This window comes from Musca domestica, unplaced genomic scaffold (genome assembly GCF_030504385.1).
Source record: "Musca domestica strain aabys unplaced genomic scaffold, Musca_domestica.polishedcontigs.V.1.1 5, whole genome shotgun sequence".
Classification (NCBI taxonomy): Eukaryota; Metazoa; Arthropoda; class Insecta; order Diptera; family Muscidae; genus Musca; species Musca domestica.
In genome coordinates, this window is record NW_026712346.1 from 49,808 (window position 1) to 74,942 (window position 25,135).

General features: G+C 36.3%; 2 protein-coding genes across 2 annotated transcripts in view; both read right to left on the minus strand.

Moving 5' to 3' along the window:
* Nucleotides 1-237: 237 nt before the first annotated feature.
* On the minus strand, nt 238-4,844 carry LOC131805059 (uncharacterized). The gene is made up of 2 exons (XM_059128302.1): nt 4,702-4,844; nt 238-1,932 (listed from the first exon to the last, which is right to left on the minus strand). The coding sequence occupies exon 2, from the start codon at nt 1,812-1,814 to the stop codon at nt 819-821; it is 996 nt and encodes a 331-aa protein (XP_058984285.1). The 5' UTR covers nt 1,815-1,932; nt 4,702-4,844; the 3' UTR covers nt 238-818.
* Nucleotides 4,845-7,004: 2,160 nt separating this feature from the next.
* The window catches only part of LOC131805015 (uncharacterized), a 37,790-nt gene continuing 19,659 nt past the window's right edge, over nt 7,005-25,135 (minus strand). The window contains exon 3 of the transcript XR_009343467.1: nt 7,005-7,105. The gene's annotated coding sequence lies outside the window, so the exon portion shown is untranslated. The remainder of the gene's footprint in view (nt 7,106-25,135) is intronic.

Consider the following 25,135-nt stretch of genomic DNA (forward strand, 5'->3'; position numbering starts at 1 on the left):
GCCTTCCATCTCTCCCCTGATTTGTTTTCCATCTTATGTGGCTTGGTCTAGCCTGTTGCATATCAACAGCCGGAAGCCCAGCGAATTGTTCAATTTAATATTCTCGCCTCCTCAATTTCTACGTCCTTTCACCTAGCGTGAATTCGGGTGAATTTTGGAGGCCCCCGTAGAGATTTTTGTGGAAGACCATCACTGCACCATTGGCCGTGACGGTAATTCGGTATTGTTGTTCTCGCCCGTTTGCCCCTTTTGGACCTACTCAGGAATTTGACAATAATGTCCCGCAAGTCACTAGGATAGTTATCCGGGGGAACTTGGCTCCAAGTGTCATGACTGTTGCTAATTTGTTCCTTCCCTTCGGTGATGGAAGTTGTGCCTTGGCTTGGACGTTCTTTACCCTCTTCCGCATTCGGGACGAATATTTCTTCTAGGTAGTTTGAGTGGTGGCTAGTTGGTGCTACGTTGGCGCATAAGGGGACTTTTGATATTTTTGTGGGGGATGATGGTTCTCTCGGGTTGGTAAATGTGTTACTGGAAATTATGAATGGTAGTTGGCATGGTATATATGATGAAGTTGATGATGAGGATGATGATGATTTTGAGGGTGACGAAGATGAACTCGCCAATGAGTATGACGTTTGCGAAAAACCTTGTCCCACTATTCCATCACCCTTCGTGTTTGTAAATGGCGTTCTCGGATTCTCGGCTACCGGCCTTTCAGTTACATTCACATTCCGTTCTGTCGCCATTTCTGGTTCAATCGAAATTCGAATAGGTGATGGAGTCTTTACTCCAACTAATGCGTGCCACTGCGTCCATCATTCCAGGTTTGGGGTTTCGGAAACGGTTACGAAACTGTTTACTGACGATCTTGAAGCTTCCTCGTCAGTGTCGCTTGTTACTTGGGTGGCAGCTATGGTTTCTGAACTGTCAATTATGGGCTCCAAATCGGGCATTTGATCATATATACTTGGTTCTGCGGATAAGGCCTTACTAATTTCTTCTCCGTTGTTGGCTAGTATCGGTGTTTTATCCTGATCCGGAACCAGCAATTCTACAGTGACAGTTCGTTCGTAGCATCTGAACCCCAAATAGCGATACTCACGATCTTTCTGCTCGATGAAACCCAAACCTTTCCTAGGCTTTGGACTTGGGCATTTGTAGTTTTCTTCATCGGACTCGGTGGATGATGGACTAGGAGGTGCTATCGGCGACTTCTTCTCAATATTCTTATCCTCATACCCATAGAAGTTACGCCACTCATCTTCATCTATGTCTGAAACAGATGATTCGCCGCTCGTCTCCATCGGTGGTCGTGGAAGCGTGGATTGTTCGTCGAAGTAATTGGCAAAATTCTTTCCCGGCGTGATCGGCAACTCGGAATATATGGAAGTAGTGGGTGTGTTTATATCGGACATATCGGTACTATCTTGAGTTGACTCACTGCATGATATGTATATTGGTGTTCGTGGTACCTCAGGATGTACGGTGGCATCATTCGGACGTGGTGAACCTTGCCTTTCTGTGCGCTTTTCATTATTTTTGCCATGTGTATCTGGGAATGTCGGGCGTACGTCTGCGATATTATTGGCTGTTTCTTCCATTCTAAAGAATATATGATCTTCGCCTCTTAGGGATGGAGGGCGATCCCGTTGTTTTGTACATCGTCTCGGTGCATTGCGGCTGGTACTCGGAATATCATCGTCATCAATAAAAATGGTTCGACGTCGCTGTGACTCTGCCCTCTCAAAGTGGGTACGGAATTTTTTCATCGCTTCCTTAAATTTTTTTGTCTTTGGACTATCTCCGTCCATAATCGCAGTGTGTTGTGAGATGTAGATAACAATTTCAGAACTTATCTTAAACACGTATTTGTTATTATATTTATATATTTTCTTTCTTAAATTACTTTTTGGCTAATACCGTCGTTGTCTAAAAGAAAAAAAAAGAAAACAAAACAATGAAACACACAAACGGTCTAAATGATAGAGGAATATTAAGTTATAGATCTTCTACATAAAGCCTCTCCGAAATAATGTTTTAATTTATTCGAAATACTTCTTAAGACCACTGACATGCACTGTACGCATGTCCTTTTCGTTCGCCCTGACCACCACAATTACTGGTGATTTATATTTTTCCACCACATATGGGCCCCCATATTTCGGGGCCAGTTTCGCCGCAAAGTTATCGATGGCTCTTGATTGGGGGTGCAATCTAATAAGAACCTTTTCCCCAATTTTTGGTTTCCATGCCCGATGTCGGAGATTGTAGTGTCGTTTCTGATTTTGTGCTGCTTTGGCTAGATTTCGTCGGACTATTATAAATATTTCCCTTAATTCCAGCGCTCGGTCTTCAGGTAAAACTATTCTGGCACCTGTTCCAGTTGTAACTTGGTCGTATAAGGCCTGTGGTAGCCTAGGTTCACGGCCTTGTGTTAGAAATGCCGGGGAATATCCTGTGGATTCGGAGGCACTAGTATTAATAGCCAACATAATTTCAGGCAACGCGTCGTCCCATTTATTATGATGTTGCCGGGATACTTGCGCAATCATAGTCTTAACAGTTCTGTTAGTTCTTTCAGTAGGGTTCTCTTGGGGAGTATATGGCGCTGTTAGCTGGTGTTTTATGCCCATTTCCTTCAAGAATTTCTCCCACTTTGCACTGGTAAACTGGGCGCCATTATCCGTAATAATCATCTTTGGTACGCCATACCGGGAAACTATCCTCTCTCGACAACCTTTGATTAGACCATCCGTTGTGGCTTTTCTAAGGGGTATTAGTTCTGTCCATTTCGAGAAACGATCCATAATTACCAACAGCATCGAGTTTCCGTGAGTCGACCGCGGAAGAGGTCCCACGAAATCCGCACATATTGTGGCCCATGGTTCCTCGGAGACTCGAGTTAACATTTCGCCAGCCGGTTGTTGTTGGCTTGATTTATATTTTTGGCACAATGCACATTTTTTACATATCGTTTTATATCCTGGAACATACCCGGCCAGAAGTATCGGTTAGCCACTTTGTAACTAGTTTTCCGCATGCCCAGGTGACCACCGGCGAGACTATCGTGATTTTCCTCTAGTACCCTCTCCCTGGATGTGATTGGTACACACAATTTCCACGGAGTGCAGTCGTCGTCGTTTGCTTGCCGAGGAAAATGCCGATATACGTGGTCATCAATAAGGGTATAATCCGGATATTTTTTTGGATTCTTTACGATACCTTCCTTCAATTTGTCTATCCAAGGACATCCATTCTGACTTTCCTTGATGGTGGCTAATTCCAAAATCTCCACTGGTTGCCTCGAGAGTGTGTCTGCTACAACATTTTGTTTTCCTCTACGGTATTTCACAACGAAGGAATATTGTTGGAGCTCGAGGGCCCATCGTGCCAATCTTCCTGAAGGACTCTCTATTGAGTTCAACCATTTAAGCGCGAGGTGATCCGTAATTACAATAAATTGGTAGCCCTCCAAAAATGGGCGCATTTGCCTTATGCCCCAAATTATAGCGAGGCACTCTTTTTCTGTAGCCGAATAGTTCTTCTCAGCCCCGTTTAAGTGTCTGCTGGCATACGCTATCACCCGCTCCTCTCCCTCTAATTCTTGAGTGAGGACTGCTCCTAATCCATAATTACTGGTATCTGTCTGGAGGGTAAATGGTTGGGTGAAATCTGGACATGCCAATACGGGGGCCTCGGTTAATTTCGCCTTAAGTGTTTCGAATGCCATTTGTTGTTCCTGTCCCCATTTCCAATGCTTACCCTTCTTTAATAGGCTGGTTAGTGGCTGTGAGATGGTTGCAAATTGTGGAACAAATCTTCTATACCACGATGCAACTCCGAGGAAGCGCCGTACTTCCTTTACTGACGTCGGGGATTTTATCCTTTGATGGCCGCCACCTTGTCCGGATCAGTTTTGATACCATCCCCGCTAACTACGTGGCCCAAATACTTTGTCTCCTTCTTGAAAAACTCGCATTTGTCCATGTTAATTTTAAGGTTAGCGGCCCGGAGTCGGACAAATACATTCCTCAAATTTGTAAGATGCTCCTCGAATGTTCTTCCTATGACTATAATGTCATCCAAATACGCAAAAGCATTTGGTTCCATTTCCGGCCCGATGACACTATCTAGGGCTCGCTGGAAAGTTGCTGGTGCCGAGTGCAATCCAAACGGCATAACCTTCCATTGGTAGAGTCCTTTCCCGGCGACTACAAACGCAGTATACTTTCGACTGTCCGCAGCCAAGGGAATCTGCCAATAACCGTTTTTCAGATCTAAGCTACTTACAAATTTTGCATCTCTTAGGCGATTTAATATCGTGTCTATACGTGGCAATGGGTAGGCATCCGGTACAGACCTTTTATTTAATTGTCGAAAATCCATACACGTTCGCCAGTATGGACTTTTTGAGGGTTCAACACATCCTTGATCAATTAGCTTATTCACCTCTGCGTCTATGATTGCTTGCATGGCTGGGTTTCGGGGAGCATACCTTAATTTTATGGGGCGATCATCCGTCATGACAATTTTATGTTCAGTTATATTGGAGAGCCCTTTTATCTGTTCGAAAAGTGGTATTTCTTCTGAAAAGAATTTTTGCATGACTCTTTGCTGCTCGTCACTTAATTGATTATTGCTTATTCTATTTTGGGGTAATATTTCCGCGGGTCGACCACATATAACTGCTTTTCTTACCTCTTTCTGGGTAGGGTTAGCCTCGCTGACCATGATACACTGTTCCGTTTGCCGTTCCGGTTCGTAGAGTGTCACGCTGAGTCCGGCACAATAAATCGTAGTGGGGAATCGCTTGAAAAATTCCAGACCAATGATGATATCTTCTTTGAATTTGGGCATTATTAGGAATGGCATTTCTGTACTTTGACTTCCAAAAATTACGTGGAGCGTAATTGACTTGGTAATATTAACAGCGGTCCCATCTGCAAGAATAACATTTGTTTGGTGTCGATTATACACTGGATTTTGCTTCAATTTTTCGGCTAACTCCTTTTTTATAAAACAACTTGTGGCCCCCGTGTCCACTGTAGCGGTTACTAGTCGTCCTTCAATGACCATTGTGGCGGTTAGTCGGTTCGCCTCGCATTTAAATGAAGTTTTGTAATTTCTTTTTGGGACCGGCTCTTCCGTAGCCCAATAATTTCTTTCTATTCGGTGAGAGTTAGGTTTTGAATAATCTGTATTTCGATTGAAGTTCTGGTAATGGCGTGGTGGTTCATGTCGGACGGTATTTGGAATACTTTCCATGTCATCTGCTAGCTTAATCAATTCCGACAAGGAGTTAAAGTCTTTGCGTCTTATGTACCACTGGTATTCTGCTAGGGAATTTCTAAAAATACGTTCCAGCTTTTGTTCTTCCGTCATTTCCGCGTGTTGCATTAGCTTCTGGATGGCCAAGACGTACTCCTTGAAAAATTCCTTGGGTCTTTGTAGTCTTTTTCTGATTTCGTCATCTAGTTTTTCAAAATATCTTGGAGGTAAAAAGAAATTTAGGAAATCTCTCTTGAATTCTTTCCAGCTTATCCAGTGTCCGTTATTGTTCCTCAGCCATATGAGAGCCTTATCCTGAAAGAGTTCCGGCATAGTTTTTATAAGATGGTTTAATTCTACTCCGAAAATTAGCGCTAGTTCTTCTATGCGTTCTATAAACTCTATAGGATCCCTGCCCTGGTTAAATTTGATGTTCCACTTATGTACTTGATCAAGCAGGTTGACTGGACTATGCTCCGTTCCAGGAAGGTTAGCTAACGGAGGAACGTTCTCGGTTTTCAGCGTTGATTCTTGGCTTTGCCGGTCTTCACTGGTCACTTTAGTTGGATCCATGGTTTGATAAACGGGGTAGGTTGATTTCTCAGCTTTTACTGGCGATTTATTGATTGTATCACTTGGGGAAATAGTAATCATCGGCAGTTTTGACGGAGAGCGGAAAGTTGATGTGGATGGAATGTTCCCGTTTTCATGTTTATTTTGCAATTCATGCAATCTTTTCCTTGTTGCTTCGTCGTGATCTTGATTTAAGAACTTCGCCCATCGCTTACGAAGATCGTCCACATTCCCAGTAGAATCTAATTTAAATTCCAAAAGATACCCCACTAGATCTTCTTGTTTCAAGGTGTATGCCCAGGATACTCGTAACATCTTTACTATTTTGTAATTCGGTTTTCCTTTGTTTTTTTTTTCACGAATTTATTTATTTTTACACCACGGAATGTTTATCACTGTCTCTAAAGTCTTGCTTCTTCTAGGTGTCAATATTTTATTTTTTTTTTCATTTAACACGTCTATAGATATTGTTGTTTTTTCTCTCTCTTAATGTACCTGCTCGGGCGCCATTGTGACGACATGTTTTCACTTTGAAGCTGGGATAGTTCAACGGAGGGCCAGGGTCGTCACAAGAATTTATTTATGTTGTGGGACATATAAGAGAGGAAGACTGTTTATTTTTTTATCAACGTTATAAAATTTATTGATTTCACTAAATTATTCATTTCACACATTTGTAGTTTTGATAACACACAACACACTGTAGCAGCACGGCGAGGACGACACCCGAATATTTGCGGTAGCGGCAGTCCGATGACGGCAAACGAAGATCGTCGATAGCTAGGCAAGGCAGCAGCCCGATGACGACGCACGCAGAATGACGGCAGCAAAGCACAGCGGCAGCCCGATGACAGCACTCGAAGGTTGGCAGCAGCTAGGCACAGCGGTAGCCCGATGACAGCACACGAAGAATAACGGCAGCCCGATGACAGCACTCGAAGGTTGGCAGCAGCTAGGCACAGCGGTAGCCCGATGACAGCACACGAAGAATAACGGCAGCCCGATGGCAGCACACGAAGGTTGGCAGCAGCTAGGCACAGCGGCAGCCCGATGACAGCACGAGTCGAGGGAACGTTTAAAACCCCACTCAACCCTACCGACTGCTCTCACTGCGGTCTGAGAGAGGAGGGAACGTTAAAACCCCGCTCCACTCAACAGCCGAGACACTCACACAAACCTTAGAGCCGAGGGAACGTTAAAACCCCACTCAACTCTAAAGCCCACACCAACATATGTCTGGAGAGGGAGGGAACATTAAAACCTCACTCCACTCAACAGCCGAGACACACACACAAAAACCTTAGCGCCAAGGGAACGTTAAAAACCCCACTTAACTCTCTAGACTACACAAACTAACTAAATTTACTGCCAAGGGAACGTTAAAAACCCCACTTAGCACAACAGCCATCCACAGAAGACTGTCCCGATTGTGTCGATTTCGCCTCCTTTTATACTGTTTCAGTGGCTCGATGTCGACTGATTATATTTTGACGCCGTACGGATCTCATCGTCGTTGTTCAGGGTTAGTCTATCATATGACCACTAGGGGGATCAGTTTGACCGTTAATTTCAAAAAAAAACCGAATACCATAAATTTCATATATTTTCTTTAAATAACTAGTAATTCAATTATTGTGTCACATAACATAAAACATGATTCCAAATAAAATATTAATACATTTATAATTCAAATATTTTATTTAATTTTGTGGCCCAAAAACGAGGTTCCGACTTTTGGCCCGTCACATTGAATATTTCTGAACATTTTTACAGAATAAAATGTCGATATCGCAAAGTTTTGACTGTCCATAGAAAAGATAGAACCAATGAGTTTATAGCAGAATTAATGATGCAGAATCGCATACGCCATTGTAGGAGCGACATTTAAACCATTTATTTGAAAATTTCGATATCCCAAAATTTTGAATGTTCATAGCACAAACAGAACCAATGAGTTAATAGCAGAATAAATGATGCAGAATCGCTTACGCCAGTATCAGAACGAAACTTAATGCAGTTACTTGCTAATTGCACTCGTCTAAACATTCTTACAAAATTCGTGAATTGTCGATATCCCAAAATTTTGACTGTCCATAGAAAAAATAAAACCATTGAGTTTATAGCAAAACGAATGATGCAGAATCACATACGCCATTGTCAGAACGACTTTTAATGTATTTATTTGCTAGTTGCATATTTCTGAGCATTTTTACAGAAATTCCTGAAAATGTCGATATCCCAAAATTTTGACTGTCCATAGAAAAAATAGAACCAATAAGTTTATAGCAGAATGAATGATGCAGAATCGCATACGCCATTGTCAGAACGACATTTAGTACAGTTATTTCCTAATTGCACACGTCTGAACATTTGTACAGCAATTCCTGAAAATTTCAATATCTCAAAATTTTGACTGTCCATAGAAAAAATAGAACCAATGAGTTTATAGCAGAATGAATGATGCAGAATCGCATACGCAATTGTCAGAACGACTGTTAACGCATTTATTTGCGAACTGCACACGTCTGAACATTTTTACAGAAATTCGTGAAAATGTCGATACCCCAAAATTTTGACTGTGCATAGAAAAAATAGAACCAATGAGTTTATAACAGAACGAATGATGCAGAATCACATACTCCATTGTCAGAACGACTGTTAATGCATTTATTTGCGAACTGCACACGTCTGAACATTTTTACAGAAATTCCTGAAAATTGCAATATCCCAAAATTTTGACTGTTCATAAAAAAATAGAACCAATGAGGTTATAGCGGAATGAATGATGCAGAATTGTATACGTCATTTAATGCAATTGTTTGCTAATTGCTCACGTCTAAATATTTTTACAGAAATTCCTGAAAATTTCAATATCTCAAAATTTTGACTGTCCATAGAAAAAAGTTTTACTGCACAACGAATGATGCAGAATCACATACGCCATTGTCAGAAAGACTTTTAATGTATATGTTTAATAGTTGCATATTTCTGAACATTTTTACAGAAACTCGCGAAAATGTCGATATCGCAAAATTTTGACTGTCCATAGAAAAAATAGAACCAATGAATTTATAGCAGAATGGATGATGCAGAATCGCATACGCCATTGTCAGAACGACATTGAATACAGTTATTTGCTAATTGCACATGTCTGAACATTTTTACAGAAATTCGTGAAATTGTCGATATCCCAAATTTTTACTGTCCATAGAAAAAATAGAACCAATGAGTTTATAGCAGAATGGATGATGCAGAATCGCATACGCCATTGTCAGAACGACTGTTAATGCATTTATTTGCTAATTGCACACGTCTGAACAGTTTTACAGAAATTTGTGATAATGTCGATATCCCAAAAATTTGACTGTTCATAAAAAAATAGAACCAATGAGGTTATAGCTGAATGAATGATGCAGAATTGCATACGCCATTGTCAGAACGACATTTAATGCATTTGTTTGCTAATTGCTCACGTCTGAACATTTTTACTGAAATTCGTGAAAATGTCAATATCTCAAAATTTTGACTGTCCATAGAAAAAATAGAACCATTGAGTTTATAGCAGAACGAATGATGCAGAATCACATACGCCATTGTCAGAACGACTTTTAATGTATTTGTTTGCTAGTTGCATATTTCTGAACATTTTTACAGTAATTCGTGAAAATGTCGATATCCCAAAATTTTGATTGTCCACAGAAAATATAGAACCATTGAGTTTATAGCAGAACGAATGATGCAGAATCACATACGCCATTGTCAGAACGACTCTTAAGGTATTTGTTTGCTAGTTGCACTCGTCTGAACATTTTTACTGAAATTCGTGAAAATGACAATATCCCAAAATATTGACTGTCCATAGAAAAAATAGAACCAATGAGTTTATAGCAGAATGCATGATAAGAATCACATATGCCATTGTCAGAACGACTTTTAATGTATTTATTTGCTAGTTGCATATTTCTGAACATTTTTACAGCAATTCGTGAAATTTTCCCAAAATTTTTACTGTCCATAGAAAAAATAGAACCAATGAGTTTATAGCAGAATGGATGATGCAGAATCGCATACGCCATTGTCAGAACGACTGTTAATGCATTTATTTGCTAATTGCACACGTCTGAACATTTTTACAGAAATTTGTGAAAATGTCGGTATCCCAAAAATTTGACTGTTCATAAAAAAAATAGAACCAATGAGGTTATAGCTGAAAAAATGATGCAGAATTGCATATGCCATTGTCAGAACGACATTTAATGCATTTGTTTGCTAAATGCTCACGTCTGAACATTTTTACAGAAATTCGTGAAAATGTCAATATCTCAAAATTTTGACTGTCCATAGAAAAAATAGAACCAATGAGTTTATTGCAGAATGAATGATGCAGAATCGCATATGCCATTGTCAGAACGACTGTTAATGCATTTATTTGCTAATTGCACACGTCTGAACATTTTTACAGAAATTCGTGAAAATGTCGATATCCCAAAATTTTGACTTTCCATAGAAAAAATTGAACCATTGAGTTTATAGCAGAATGAATGATGCAGAATCGCATACGCCATTGTCAGAACGACATATAATGCATTTGGTTGCTAATTGGTCACATCTGAACATTTTACAGAAATTCGTGAAAATGTCAATATCGCAAAATTTTGACTGTCCATAGAAAAAGTAGAACCAATGAGTTTATAGCGGAACGAATGATGCAGAATCACATACGCCGTTGTCAGAACGACTGTTAATGCATTTATTTGCAAATTACACACGTCTGAACATTTTTACAGAAATTCCTGAAAATTGCAATATCCCAAAATTTTGACTGTCCATAGAAAAACTAGAACCAATGAGGTTATAGCTGAATGAATGATGCAGAATTGCATACGCCATTGTAAGAACGACATTTAATGCATTTGTTTGCTAATTGCTCACGTCTGAACATTTTTACAGAAATTCGTGAAAATGTCAATATCTCAAAATTTTGACTGTCCATAGAAAAAATAGAACCAATGAGTTTATAGCAGAACGAATGATGCAGAATCACATACGCCATTGTCAGAACGACTTTTAATGTATTTGTTTGCTAGTTGCATATTTCTGAACATTTTTACAGTAATTCGTGAAAATGTCGATATCCCAAAATTTTGATTGTCCACAGAAAATATAGAACCATTGAGTTTATAGCAAAATGGATGATGCAGAATCGCATAAGCCATTGTCAGAACGACTGTTAATGCATTTATTTGCAAATTACACACGTCTGAACATTTTTACAGAAATTGGTGAAAATGTCGATATCCCAAAATTTTTACTGTCCATAGAAAAAATAGAACCAATGAGTTTATAGCAGAATGGATGATGCAGAATCGCATACGCCATTGTCAGAACGACATTGAATACAGTTATTTGCTAATTGCACACGTCTGAACATTTTTACAGAAATTTGTAAAAATGTCGATATCCCAAAATTTTGACTGTCCATACAAAAAAATAGAACCATTGAGTTTATAGCAGAATGAATGATGCAGAATTGCATACGCCATTGTCAGAAAGACATTTAATGCATTTGTTTGCTGATTGCACACGTCTGAACATTTTTACAGAAGTTTGTGAAAATGTCAATATCTCAAAATTTTGACTGTCCATAGAAAAAATAGAACCAATGAGTTTATAGCAGAATGAATGATGCAGAATCGCATACGCCATTGTCAGAACGACTGTTAATACATTTATTTGCGAATTGCACACGTCTGAACATTTTTACAGAAATTCGTGTTAATGTCGATATCCCAAAATTTTGATTGTCCATGGAAAAATAGAACCATTAAGTTTATAGCAGAATGAATGATGCAGAATCACATACGCCATTGTCAGAACGACTCTTAAGGTATTTGTTTGCTAGTTGCACTCGTCTGAACATTTTTACTGAAATTCGTGAAAATGTCAATATCCCAAAATATTGACTGTCCATAGGAAAAATAGAACCAATGAGTTTATAGCAGAATGCATGATAAGAATCACATATGCCATTGTCAGAACGACTTTTAATGTATTTATTTGCTAGTTGCATATTTCTGAACATTTTTACAGAAATTCGTGAAATTGTCGATATCCCAAAATTTTTACTGTCCATAGACAAAATAGAACCAATGAGTTTATAGCAGAATGGATGATGCAGAATCGCATACGCCATTGTCAGAACGACTGTTAAGCATTTATTTGCTAATTGCACACGTCTGAACATTTTTACAGAAATTTGTGAAAATGTCGATATCCCAAAAATTTGACTGTTCATAAAAAAAAATAGAACCAATGAGGTTATAGCTGAAAAAATGATGCAGAATTGCATACGCCATTGTCAGAACGACATTTAATGCATTTGTTTGCTAATTGCTCACGTCTGAACATTTTACAGAAATTCGTGAAAATGTCAATATCTCAAAATTTTGACTGTCCATAGAAAAAATAGAGCCAATGAGTTTATTGCAGAATGAATGATGCAGAATCGCATATGCCATTGTCAGAACGACTGTTAATGCATTTATTTGCTAATTGCACACGTCTGAACATTTTTACAGAAATTCGTGAAAATGTCGATATCCCAAAATTTTGACTTTCCATAGAAAAAATTGAACCATTGAGTTTATAGCAGAATGAATGATGCAGAAATGCATATGCCATTGCCAGAACGACTGTTAATGCATTTATTTGCTAATTGCACACGTCTGAACATTTTTACAGAAATTTGTAAAAATGTCGATACCCCAAAATTTTGATTGTCCATACAAAAAATAGAACCATTGAGTTTATAGCAGAGTGAATGATGCAGAATTGCATACGCCATTGTCAGAACGACATTTAATGCATTTGTTTGCTGATTGCACACGTCTGAACATTTTTACAGAAGTTTGTGAAAATGTCAAAATCTTCAAAAAAATAGAACCAATGAGTTTATAGCAGAATGAATGATGCAGAATCGCATATGCCATTGTCAGAACGACTGTTAATGCATTTATTTGCGAATTGAACACGTCTGAACATTTTTACAGAAATTCGTGTAAATGTCGATATCCCAAAATTTTGATTGTCCATGGAAAAATAGAACCATTGAGTTTATAGCAGAACGAATGATGCAGAATCACATACGCCATTGTCAGAACGACTCTTAAGGTATTTGTTTGCAAGTTGCACTCGTCTGAACATTTTTACTGAAATTCGTGAAAATGTCAATATCCCAAAATATTGACTGTCCATAGAAAAAATAGAACCAATGAATTTATAGCAGAATGCATGATAAGAATCACATATGCCATTGTCAGAACGACTTTTAAAGTATTTATTTGCTAAACCATTGAGTTTATAGCAGAATGGATGATGCAGAATCGCATAAGCCATTGTCAGAACGACTGTTAATGCATTTATTTGCACATTACACACGTCTGAACATTTTTACAGAAATTCGTGAAAATGTCGATATCCCAAAATTTTGACTTTCCATAGAGAAAATTGAACCATTGAGATTATAGCAGAATGAATGATGCAGAAATGCATATGCCATTGTCAGAACGACATTTAATACAGCGATTTCCTAATTGCACAGGTCTAAACATTTTTACAGAAATTCGTGAAAATGTCGATATCCCAAAATTTTGACTGTGCATAGAAAAAAAAGAACCAATGAGTTTATAGCAGAATGAATGATGCAGAATTGTATACGCCATTTAATGCATTTGTTGGCTAATTGCACAGGTCTAAACATTTTTAAAGAAATTCGTGAAAATGTCGATATCGCAAAATTTTGACTGTCCATAAAAAAAATAGAACCAATGAGTTTATAGCAGAATGGATGATGCAGAATCGCATACGCCATTGTCAGAACGACTCTTAAGGTATTTGTTTGCTAGTTGCACTCGTCTGAACATTTTTACTGAAATTCGTGAAAATGTCAATATCCCAAAATATTGACTGTCCACAGAAAAAATAGAACCATTGAGTTTATAGCAGAATGAATGATGCAGAATTGCATACGCCATTGTCAGATCGACATTGAATACAGTTATTTGCTATTTGCACACGTCTGAACATTTTTACAGAAATTCGTGAAAATGTCGATATCCCAAAATTTTGACTGTCCATGGAAAAAATAGAACCATTGAGTTTATAGCAGAATGAATGATGCAGAATCGCATACGCCATTGTCAGAACGACTGTTAAAACATTTATTTGCGAATTGCACACGTCTGAACATTTTTACAGAAATTCGTGTAAATGTCGATATCCCAAAATTTTGACTGTCCATGGAAAAATAGAACCATTGAGTTTATAGCAGAATGAATGATGCAGAATCACATACGCCATTGTCAGAACGACTCTTAAGGTATTTGTTTGCTAGTTGCATATTTCTGAACATTTTTACAGAAATTCGTGAAAATGTCGATATCCCAAAATTTTGACTGTGCATAGAAAAAAAAGAACCAATGAGTTTATAGCAGAATGGATGATGTAGTAGCGCATGCGCCACTGTCAGAACGACTTTTAAAGTATTTATATGCTAATTGCATACTTCTGAACATATTTACAGAAATTCATGAAATTGTCTATATCCCAAAATTTTGACTGTCCATAGAAAAAATAGAACCATTGAGTTTATAGCAGAATGAATGATGCAGAATTGCATACGCCATTGTCAGAACGACATTGAATACAGTTATTTGCTAATTGCACACGTCTGAACATTTTTACAGAAATTAGTAAAAATGTCGATATCCCAAAATTTTGACTGTCCATACAAAAAATAGAACCATTGAGTTTATAGCAGAATGAATGATGCAGAATTGCAAACGCCATTGTCAGAACGACATTTAATGCATTTGTTTGCTGATTGCACGCGTCTGAACATTTTTACAGAAATTCGTGAAAATGTCAATATCTCAAAATTTTGACTGTCCATAGAAAAAATAGAACCATTGAGTTTATAGCAGAACGAATGATGCAGAATCACATACGCCATTGTCAGAACGACTTTTAATGTATTTGTATGCTAGTTGCATATTTCTGAACATTTTTACAGAAATTCGTGAAAATGTCGATATCCCAAAATTTTGACTGTTCACAGAAAAAATAGAACCATTGAGTTTATAGCAGAATGGATGATGCAGAATCGCGTACGCCATTGTCAGAACGACTGTAATGCATTTATTTGCAAATTACACACGTCTGAACATTTTTACAGAAATTCGTGAAAATGTCGATATCCCAAAATTTTGACTGTCCATAGGAAAAATTGAACCATTGAGTTTATAGCAGAATGAATGATGCAGAAATGCATACGCCATTGTCAGAACGACATTGAATACAGATATTTGCTAATTGCACACGTCTGAACATTTTTACAGAAATTTGTAAAAATGTCGATATCGCAAAATTTTGATTGTCCATAGAAAAAATAGAACCATTGAGTTTATAGCAGAATGAATGATGCAGAATTGCATACGCCATTGTCAGAACGACATTTAATGCATTAGTTTGCTGATTGCACACGTCTGCACATTTTTACAGAAGTTTGTGAAAATGTCAATATCTCCAAATTTTGACTGTCCATAGAAGAAATAGAACCAATGAGTTTATAGCAGAATGAATGGTGCAGAATCGCATATGTTTAGTATGTATCGGTGTAATTTATTAAAAATAGACTTCAAATGTTTTCATGATGAACATCTTGGTCTGGCACGCAAATTGTACATTTATTTGCGAATTGCACACGTCTGAAGATTTTTACAGAAATTCGTGAAAATGTTGATATCCCAAAATTTGATTGTTCATAAAAAACTAGAACCAATGAGTTTATAGCAGAATGAATCGCATACGCCATTGTCAGAACGACTGTTAATACATTTATTTGCGAACTGCACACGTCTGAACATTTTTACAGAAATTCGTGAAAATGTCGATATCTCAAAATTTCGACTGTACATAGAAAAATAGAACCAATGAGTTTATTGCAGAACGAATGATGCAGAATCACATACGCCATTGTCAGAACGACTTTTAATGTATTTGTATGCTAGTTGCATATTTCTGAACATTTTTACAGAAATTCGTGAAAATGTCGATATCCCAAAATTTTGACTGTTCACAGAAAAAATAGAACCATTGAGTTTATAGCAGAATGGATGATGCAGAATCGCATACGCCATTGTCAGAACGACTGTAATGCATTTATTTGCAAATTACACACGTCTGAACATTTTTACAGAAATTCGTGAAAATGTCGATATCCCAAAATTTTGACTGTCCATAGAAAAAATTGAACCATTGAGTTTATAGCAGAATGAATGATGCAGAAATGCATACGCCATTGTCAGAACGACATTGAATGCAGATATTTGCTAATTGCACACGTCTGAACATTTTTACAGAAATTTGTAAAAATGTCGATATCGCAAAATTTTGATTGTCCATAGAAAAAATAGAACCATTGAGTTTATAGCAGAATGAATGATGCAGAATTGCATACGCCATTGTCAGAACGACATTTAATGCATTAGTTTGCTGATTGCACACGTCTGCACATTTTTACAGAAGTTTGTGAAAATGTCAATATCTCCAAATTTTGACTGTCCATAGAAAAAATAGAACCAATGAGTTTATAGCAGAATGAATGATGCAGAATCGCATATGTGTAGTATGTATCGGTGTAATTTATTAAAAATAGACTTCAAATGTTTTCATGATGAACATTTTGGTCTGGCACGCAAATAGTACATTTATTTGCGAATTGCACACGTCTGAAGATTTTTACAGAAATTCGTGAAAATGTCGATATCCCAAAAATTTTACTGTTCATAAAAAACTAGAACCAATGAGTTTATAGCAGAATGAATGATGCAGAATCGCATACGCCATTGTCAGAACGACTGTTAATACATTAATTTGCGAACTGCACACGTCTGAACATTTTTACAGAAATTCGTGAAAATGTCGATATCCCAAAATTTCGACTGTATATAGAAAAAATAGAACCAATGAGTTTATAGCAGAACGAATGATGCAGAATCACATACGCCATTGTCAGAACGACCTATAGTGTATTTATATGCTAACTGTACACGTCAGAACACTTTTACAGAAATTCGTAACGACCTTCTTACGATGTAATCGGTGTAATTTATTAAAAATAGACTTCAAATGTTTTCATGATGAACATCTTGGTCTGGCACGCAAATAGTACATTTATTTGCGAATTGCACACGTCTGAAGATTTTTACAGAAATTCGTGAAAATGTCGATATCCCAAAATTTTGACTGTTCATAAAAAAATAGAACCAATGAGGTTATAGCAGAATGAATAATGCAGAATTGTATACGCCATTTAATGCATTTGTTTGCTAATTGCTCACGTCTAAACATTTTTACAGAAATTTGTAAAAATGTCGATATCCCAAAATATTGACTGTCCATAGAAAAAATAGAACCATTGAGTTTATAGCAGAACTAATGATGCTGTATCACATACGCCATTGTCAGAACGACATTTAATGCATTTGTTTGCTGATTGCACGCGTCTGAACATTTTTACAGAAATTCGTGAAAATGTCAATATCTCAAAATTTTGACTGTCCATAGAAAAAATAGAACCATTGAGTTTATAGCAGAATGAATGATGCAGAATTGCAAACGCCATTGTCAGAACGATATTTAATGCATTTGTTTGCTGATTGCATATTTCTGAACATTTTTACAGAAATTCGTGAAAATGTCGATATCCCAAAATTTTGACTGTGCATAGAAAAAAAAGAACCAATGAGTTTATAGCAGAATGGATGATGTAGTAGCGCATGCGCCACTGTCAGAACGACTTTTAAAGTATTAATATGCTAATTGCATACTTCTGAACATATTTACAGAAATTCATGAAATTGTCTATATCCCAAAATTTTGACTGTCCATAGAAAAAATAGAACCAATGTGTTTATAGCAGAATGTATGATGCAGAATCGCATACGCCATTGTCAGAACGACTCTTAAAGTATTTGTTTGCTAGTTGCGCTCGTCTGAACATTCTTACAGAAATTCGTGAAAATGTCAATATCTCAAAATTTTGACTGTCCATAGAAAAAATAGAACCATTGAGTTTATAGCAGAATGAATGATGCAGAAATGCATACGCCATTGTCAGAACGACATTGAATGCAGATATTTGCTAATTGCACACGTCTGAACATTTTTACAGAAATTTGTAAAAATGTCGATATCGCAAAATTTTGATTGTCCATAGAAAAAAGTAGAACCATTGAGTTTATAGCAGAATGAATGATGCAGAATTGCATACGCCATTGTCAGAACGACATTGAATACAGTTATTTGCTAATTGCACACGTCTGAACATTTTTACAGAAATTAGTAAAAATGTCGATATCCCAAAATTTTGACTGTCCATAGAAAAAATAGAACCATTGAGTTTATAGCAGAATGAATGATGCAGAATTGCAAACGCCATTGTCAGAACGACATTTAATGCATTTGTTTGCTGATTGCACGCGTCTGAACATTTTTACAGAAATTCGTGAAAATGTCAATATCTCAAAATTTTGACTGTCCATAGAAAAAATAGAACCATTGAGTTTATAGCAGAACGAATGATGCAGAATCACATACGCCATTGTCAGAACGACTTTTAATGTATTTGTATGCTAGTTGCATATTTCTGAACATTTTTACAGAAATTCGTGAAAATGTCGATATCCCAAAATTTTGACTGTTCACAGAAAAAATAGAACCATTGAGTTTATAGCAGAATATATGATGCAGAATCGCATACGCCATTGTCAGAACGACTGTAATGCATTTATTTGCAAATTACACACGTCTGAACATTTTTACAGAAATTCGTGAAAATGTCGATATCCCAAAATTTTGACTGTCCATAGAAAAAATTGAACCATTGAGTTTATAGCAGAATGAATGATGCAGAAATGCATACGCCATTGTCAGAACGACATTGAATACAGATATTTGCTAATTGCACACGTCTGAACATTTTTACAGAAATTTGTAAAAATGTCGATATCGCAAAATTTTGATTGTCCATAGAAAAAATAGAACCATTGAGTTTATAGCAGAATGAATGATGCAGAATTGCATACGCCATTGTCAGAACGACATTTAATGCATTAGTTTGCTGATTGCACACGTCTGCACATTTTTACAGAAGTTTGTGAAAATGTCAATATCTCCAAATTTTGACTGTCCATAGAAAAAATAGAACCAATGAGTTTATAGCAGAATGAATGATGCAGAATCGCATATGTTTAGTATGTATCGGTGTAATTTATTAAAAATAGACTTCAAATGTTTTCATGATGAACATCTTGGTCTGGCACGCAAATTGTACATTTATTTGCGAATTGCACACGTCTGAAGATTTTTACAGAAATTCGTGAAAATGTCGATATCCCAAAAATTTGATTGTTCATAAAAAACTAGAACCAATGAGTTTATAGCAGAATGAATCGCATACGCCATTGTCAGAACGACTGTTAATACATTTATTTGCGAACTGCACACGTCTGAACATTTTTACAGAAATTCGTGAAAATGTCGATATCTCAAAATTTCGACTGTACATAGAAAAAATAGAACCAATGAGTTTATAGCAGAACGAATGATGCAGAATCACATACGCCATTGTCAGAACGACTTTTAATGTATTTGTATGCTAGTTGCATATTTCTGAACATTTTTACAGAAATTCGTGAAAATGTCGATATCCCAAAATTTTGGCTGTTCACAGAAAAAATGGAACCATTGAGTTTATAGCAGAATGGATGATGCAGAATCGCATACGCCATTGTCAGAACGACTGTAATGCATTTGTTTGCAAATTACACACGTCTGAACATTTTTACAGAAATTCGTGAAAATGTCGATATCCCAAAATTTTGACTGTCCATAGAAAAAATTGAACCATTGAGTTTATAGCAGAATGAATGATGCAGAAATGCATACGCCATTGTCAGAACGACATTGAATACAGATATTTGCTAATTGCACACGTCTGAACATTTTTACAGAAATTTGTAAAAATGTCGATATCGCAAAATTTTGATTGTCCATAGAAAAAATAGAACCATTGAGTTTATAGCAGAATGAATGATGCAGAATTGCATACGCCATTGTCAGAACGACATTTAGTGCATTAGTTTGCTGATTGCACACGTCTGCACATTTTTACAGAAGTTTGTGAAAATGTCAATATCTCCAAATTTTGACTGTCCATAGAAAAAATAGAACCAATGAGTTTATAGCAGAATGAATGATGCAGAATCGCATATGTGTAGTATGTATCGGTGTAATTTATTAAAAATAGACTTCAAATGTTTTCATGATGAACATCTTGGTCTGGCACGCAAATAGTACATTTATTTGCGAATTGCACACGTCTGAAGATTTTTACAGAAATTCGTGAACATGTCGATATCCCAAAAATTTGACTGTTCATAAAAAACTAGAACCAATGAGTTTATAGCAGAATGAATGATGCAGAATCGCATACGCCATTGTCAGAACGACTGTTAATACATTTATTTGCGAACTGCACACGTCTGAACATTTTTACAGAAATTCGTGAAAATGTCGATATCCCAAAATGTCGACTGTATATAGAAAAAATAGAACCAATGAGTTTATAGCAGAATGAATGATGCAGAATCAAATACGCCATTGTCAGAACGATCTATAGTGTATTTATATGCTAACTGTACACGTCAGAACACTTTTACAGAAATTCGTAAGAAGGTCGTTATCCCAAAATTTTGACTGTTCATAAAAAACTAGAACCAATGAGTTTATAGCAGAATGAATGATGCAGAATCGCATACGCCATTGTCAGAACGACTGTTAATACATTTATTTGCGAACTGCACACGTCTGAACATTTTTACAGAAATTCGTGAAAATGTCGATATCCCAAAATTTCGACTGTATATAGAAAAAATAGAACCAATGAGTTTATAGCAGAACGAATGATGCAGAATCAAATACGCCATTGTCAGAACGATCTATAGTGTATTTATATGCTAACTGTACACGTCAGAACACTTTTACAGAAATTCGTAAGAAGGTCGTTATCCCAAAATTTTGACTGTTCATAAAAAAATAGAACCAATGAGGTTATAGCAGAATGAATAATGCAGAATTGTATACGCCATTTAATGCATTTGTTTGCTAATTGCTCACGTCTAAACATTTTTACAGAAATTTGTAAAAATGTCGATATCCCAAAATATTGACTGTCCATAGAAAAAATAGCACCATTGAGTTTATAGCAGAACGAATGATGCAGTATCACATACGCCATTGTCAGAACGACATTTAATGCATTTGTTTGCTGATTGCACGCGTCTGAACATTTTTACAGAAATTCGTGAAAATGTCAATATCTCAAAATTTTGACTGTCCATAGAAAAAATAGAACCATTGAGTTTATAGCAGAATGAATGATGCAGAATTGCAAACGCCATTGTCAGAACGATATTTGATGCATTTGTTTGCTGATTGCATATTTCTGAACATTTTTACAGAAATTCGTGAAAATGTCGATATCCCAAAATTTTGACTGTGCATAGAAAAAAAAGAACCAATGAGTTTATAGCAGAATGGATGATGTAGTAGCGCATGCGCCACTGTCAGAACGACTTTTAAAGTATTAATATGCTAATTGCATACTTCTGAACATTTTACAGAAATGCATGAAATTGTCTATATCCCAAAATTTTGACTGTCCATAGAAAAAATAGAACCAATGAGTTTATAGCAGAATGTATGATGCAGAATCACATACGCCATTGTCAGAACGACTTTTAATGTATTTGTATGCTAGTTGCATATTTCTGAACATTTTTACAGAAATTCGTGAAAATGTCGATATCCCAAAATTTTGACTGTTCACAGAAAAAATAGAACCATTGAGTTTATAGCAGAATGGATGATGCAGAATCGCATACGCCATTGTCAGAACGACTGTAATGCATTTATTTGCAAATTACACACGTCTGAACATTTTTACAGAAATTCGTGAAAATGTCGATATCCCAAAATTTTGACTGTCCATAGAAAAAATTGAACCATTGAGTTTATAGCAGAATGAATGATGCAGAAATGCATACGCCATTGCCAGAACGACATTGAATACAGATATTTGCTAATTGCACACGTCTGAACATTTTTACAGAAATTTGTAAAAATGTCGATGTCGCAAAATTTTGATTGTCCATAGAAAAAATAGAACCATTGAGTTTATAGCAGAATGAATGATGCAGAATTGCATACGCCATTGTCAGAACGACATTTAATGCATTAGTTTGCTGATTGCACACGTCTGCACATTTTTACAGAAGTTTGTGAAAATGTCAATATCTCCAAATTTTGACTGTCCATAGAAAAAATTGAACCAATGAGTTTATAGCAGAATGAATGATGCAGAATCGCATATGTTTAGTATGTATCGGTGTAATTTATTAAAAATAGACTTCAAATGTTTTCATGATGAACATCTTGGTCTGGCACGCAAATTGTACATTTATTTGCGAATTGCACACGTCTGAAGATTTTTACAGAAATTCGTGAAAATGTCGATATCCCAAAAATTTGATTGTTCATAAAAAACTAGAACCAATGAGTTTATAGCAGAATGAATCGCATACGCCATTGTCAGAACGACTGTTAATACATTTATTTGCGAACTGCACACGTCTGAACATTTTTACAGAAATTCGTGAAAATGTCGATATCTCAAAATTTCGACTGTACATAGAAAAAATAGAACCAATGAGTTTATAGCAGAACGAATGATGCAGAATCACATACGCCATTGTCAGAACGACTTTTAATGTATTTGTATGCTAGTTGCATATTTCTGAACATTTTTACAGAAATTCGTGAAAATGTCGATATCCCAAAATTTTGACTGTTCACAGAAAAAATAGAACCATTGAGTTTATAGCAGAATGGATGATGCAGAATCGCATACGCCATTGTCAGAACGACTGTAATGCATTTATTTGCAAATTACACACGTCTGAACATTTTTACAGAAATTCGTGAAAATGTCGATATCCCAAAATTTTGACTGTCCATAGAAAAAATTGAACCATTGAGTTTATAGCAGAATGAATGATGCAGAAATGCATATGCCATTGTCAGAACGACATTGAATACAGATATTTGCTAATTGCACACGTCTGAACATTTTTACAGAAATTTGTAAAAATGTCGATATCGCAAAATTTTGATTGTCCATAGAAAAAATAGAACCATTGAGTTTATAGCAGAATGAATGATGCAGAATTGCATACGCCATTGTCAGAACGACATTTAATGCATTAGTTTGCTGATTGCACACGTCTGCACATTTTTACAGAAGTTTGTGAAAATGTCAATATCTCCAAATTTTGACTGTCCATAGAAAAAATAGAACCAATGAGTTTATAGCAGAATGAATGATGCAGAATCGCATATGTGTAGTATGTATCGGTGTAATTTATTAAAAATAGACTTCAAATGTTTTCATGATGAACATCTTGGTCTGGCACGCAAATAGTACATTTATTTGCGAATTGCACACGTCTGAAGATTTTTACAGAAATTCGTGAAAATGTCGATATCCCAAAAATTTGACTGTTCATAAAAAACTAGAACCAATGAGTTTATAGCAGAATGAATGATGCAGAATCGCATACGCCATTGTCAGAACGACTGTTAATACATTTATTTGCGAACTGCACACGTCTGAACATTTTTACAGAAATTCGTGAAAATGTCGATATCCCAAAATTTCGACTGTATATAGAAAAAAATAGAACCAATGAGTTTATAGCAGAACGAATGATGCAGAATCACATACGCCATTGTCAGAACGACCTATAGTGTATTTATATGCTAACTGTACACGTCAGAACACTTTTACAGAAATTCGTAAGAAGGTCGTTATCCCAAAATTTTGACTGTTCATAAAAAAATAGAACCAATGAGGTTATAGCAGAATGAATAATGCAGAATTGTATACGCCATTTAATGCATTTGTTTGCTAATTGCTCACGTCTAAACATTTTTACAGAAATTTGTAAAAATGTCGATATCCCAAAATATTGACTGTCCATAGAAAAAATAGAACCATTGAGTTTATAGCAGAACGAATGATGCAGTATCACATACGCCATTGTCAGAACGACATTTAATGCATTTGTTTGCTGATTGCACGCGTCTGAACATTTTTACAGAAATTCGTGAAAATGTCAATATCTCAAAATTTTGACTGTCCATAGAAAAAATAGAACCATTGAGTTTATAGCAGAATGAATGATGCAGAATTGTAAACGCCATTGTCAGAACGATATTTAATGCATTTGTTTGCTGATTGCATATTTCTGAACATTTTTACAGAAATTCGTGAAAATGTCGATATCCCAAAATTTTGACTGTGCATAGAAAAAAAAGAACCAATGAGTTTATAGCAGAATGGATGATGTAGTAGCGCATGCGCCACTGTCAGAACGACTTTTAAAGTATTAATATGCTAATTGCATACTTCTGAACATATTTACAGAAATTCATGAAATTGTCTATATCCCAAAATTTTGACTGTCCATAGAAAAAATAGAACCAATGAGTTTATAGCAGAATATATGATGCAGAATCGCATACGCCATTGTCAGAACGACTCTTAAAGTATTTGTTTGCTAGTTGCGCTCGTCTGAACATTCTTACTGAAATTCGTGAAAATGTCAATATCCCAAAATATTGACTGTCCATAGAAAAAATAGAACCAATGAGTTTATAGCAGAATGGATGATGCAGAATCGCATACGCCATTGTCAGAACGACTGTTAATGCATTTATTTGCTAATTACACACGTCTGAAAATGTTTACAGAAATTCGTGAAAATTTCGATATCCCAAAATTTTGACTGTCCATAGAAAAAATTGAACCATTGAGTTTATAGCAGAATGAATGATGCAGAATTGCATACGCCATTGTCAGAACGACATTGAATACAGTTATTTGCTAATTGCACACGTCTGAACATTTTTAGAGAAATTAGTAAAAATGTCGATATTCCAAAATTTTGACTGTCCATAGAAAAAATAGAACCATTGAGTTTATAGCAGAATGAATGATGCAGAATTGCAAACGCCATTGTCAGAACGACATTTAAAGCATTTGTTTGCTGATTGCACGCGTCTGAACATTTTTACAGAAATTCGTGAAAATGTCAATATCTCAAAATGTTGA

Bases quoted from the DNA above. Each gene is read 5' to 3' on its own strand.
- LOC131805059 (XM_059128302.1), bottom strand. From the start codon at position 1,814: ATGGACGGAGATAGTCCAAAGACAAAAAAATTTAAGGAAGCGATGAAA.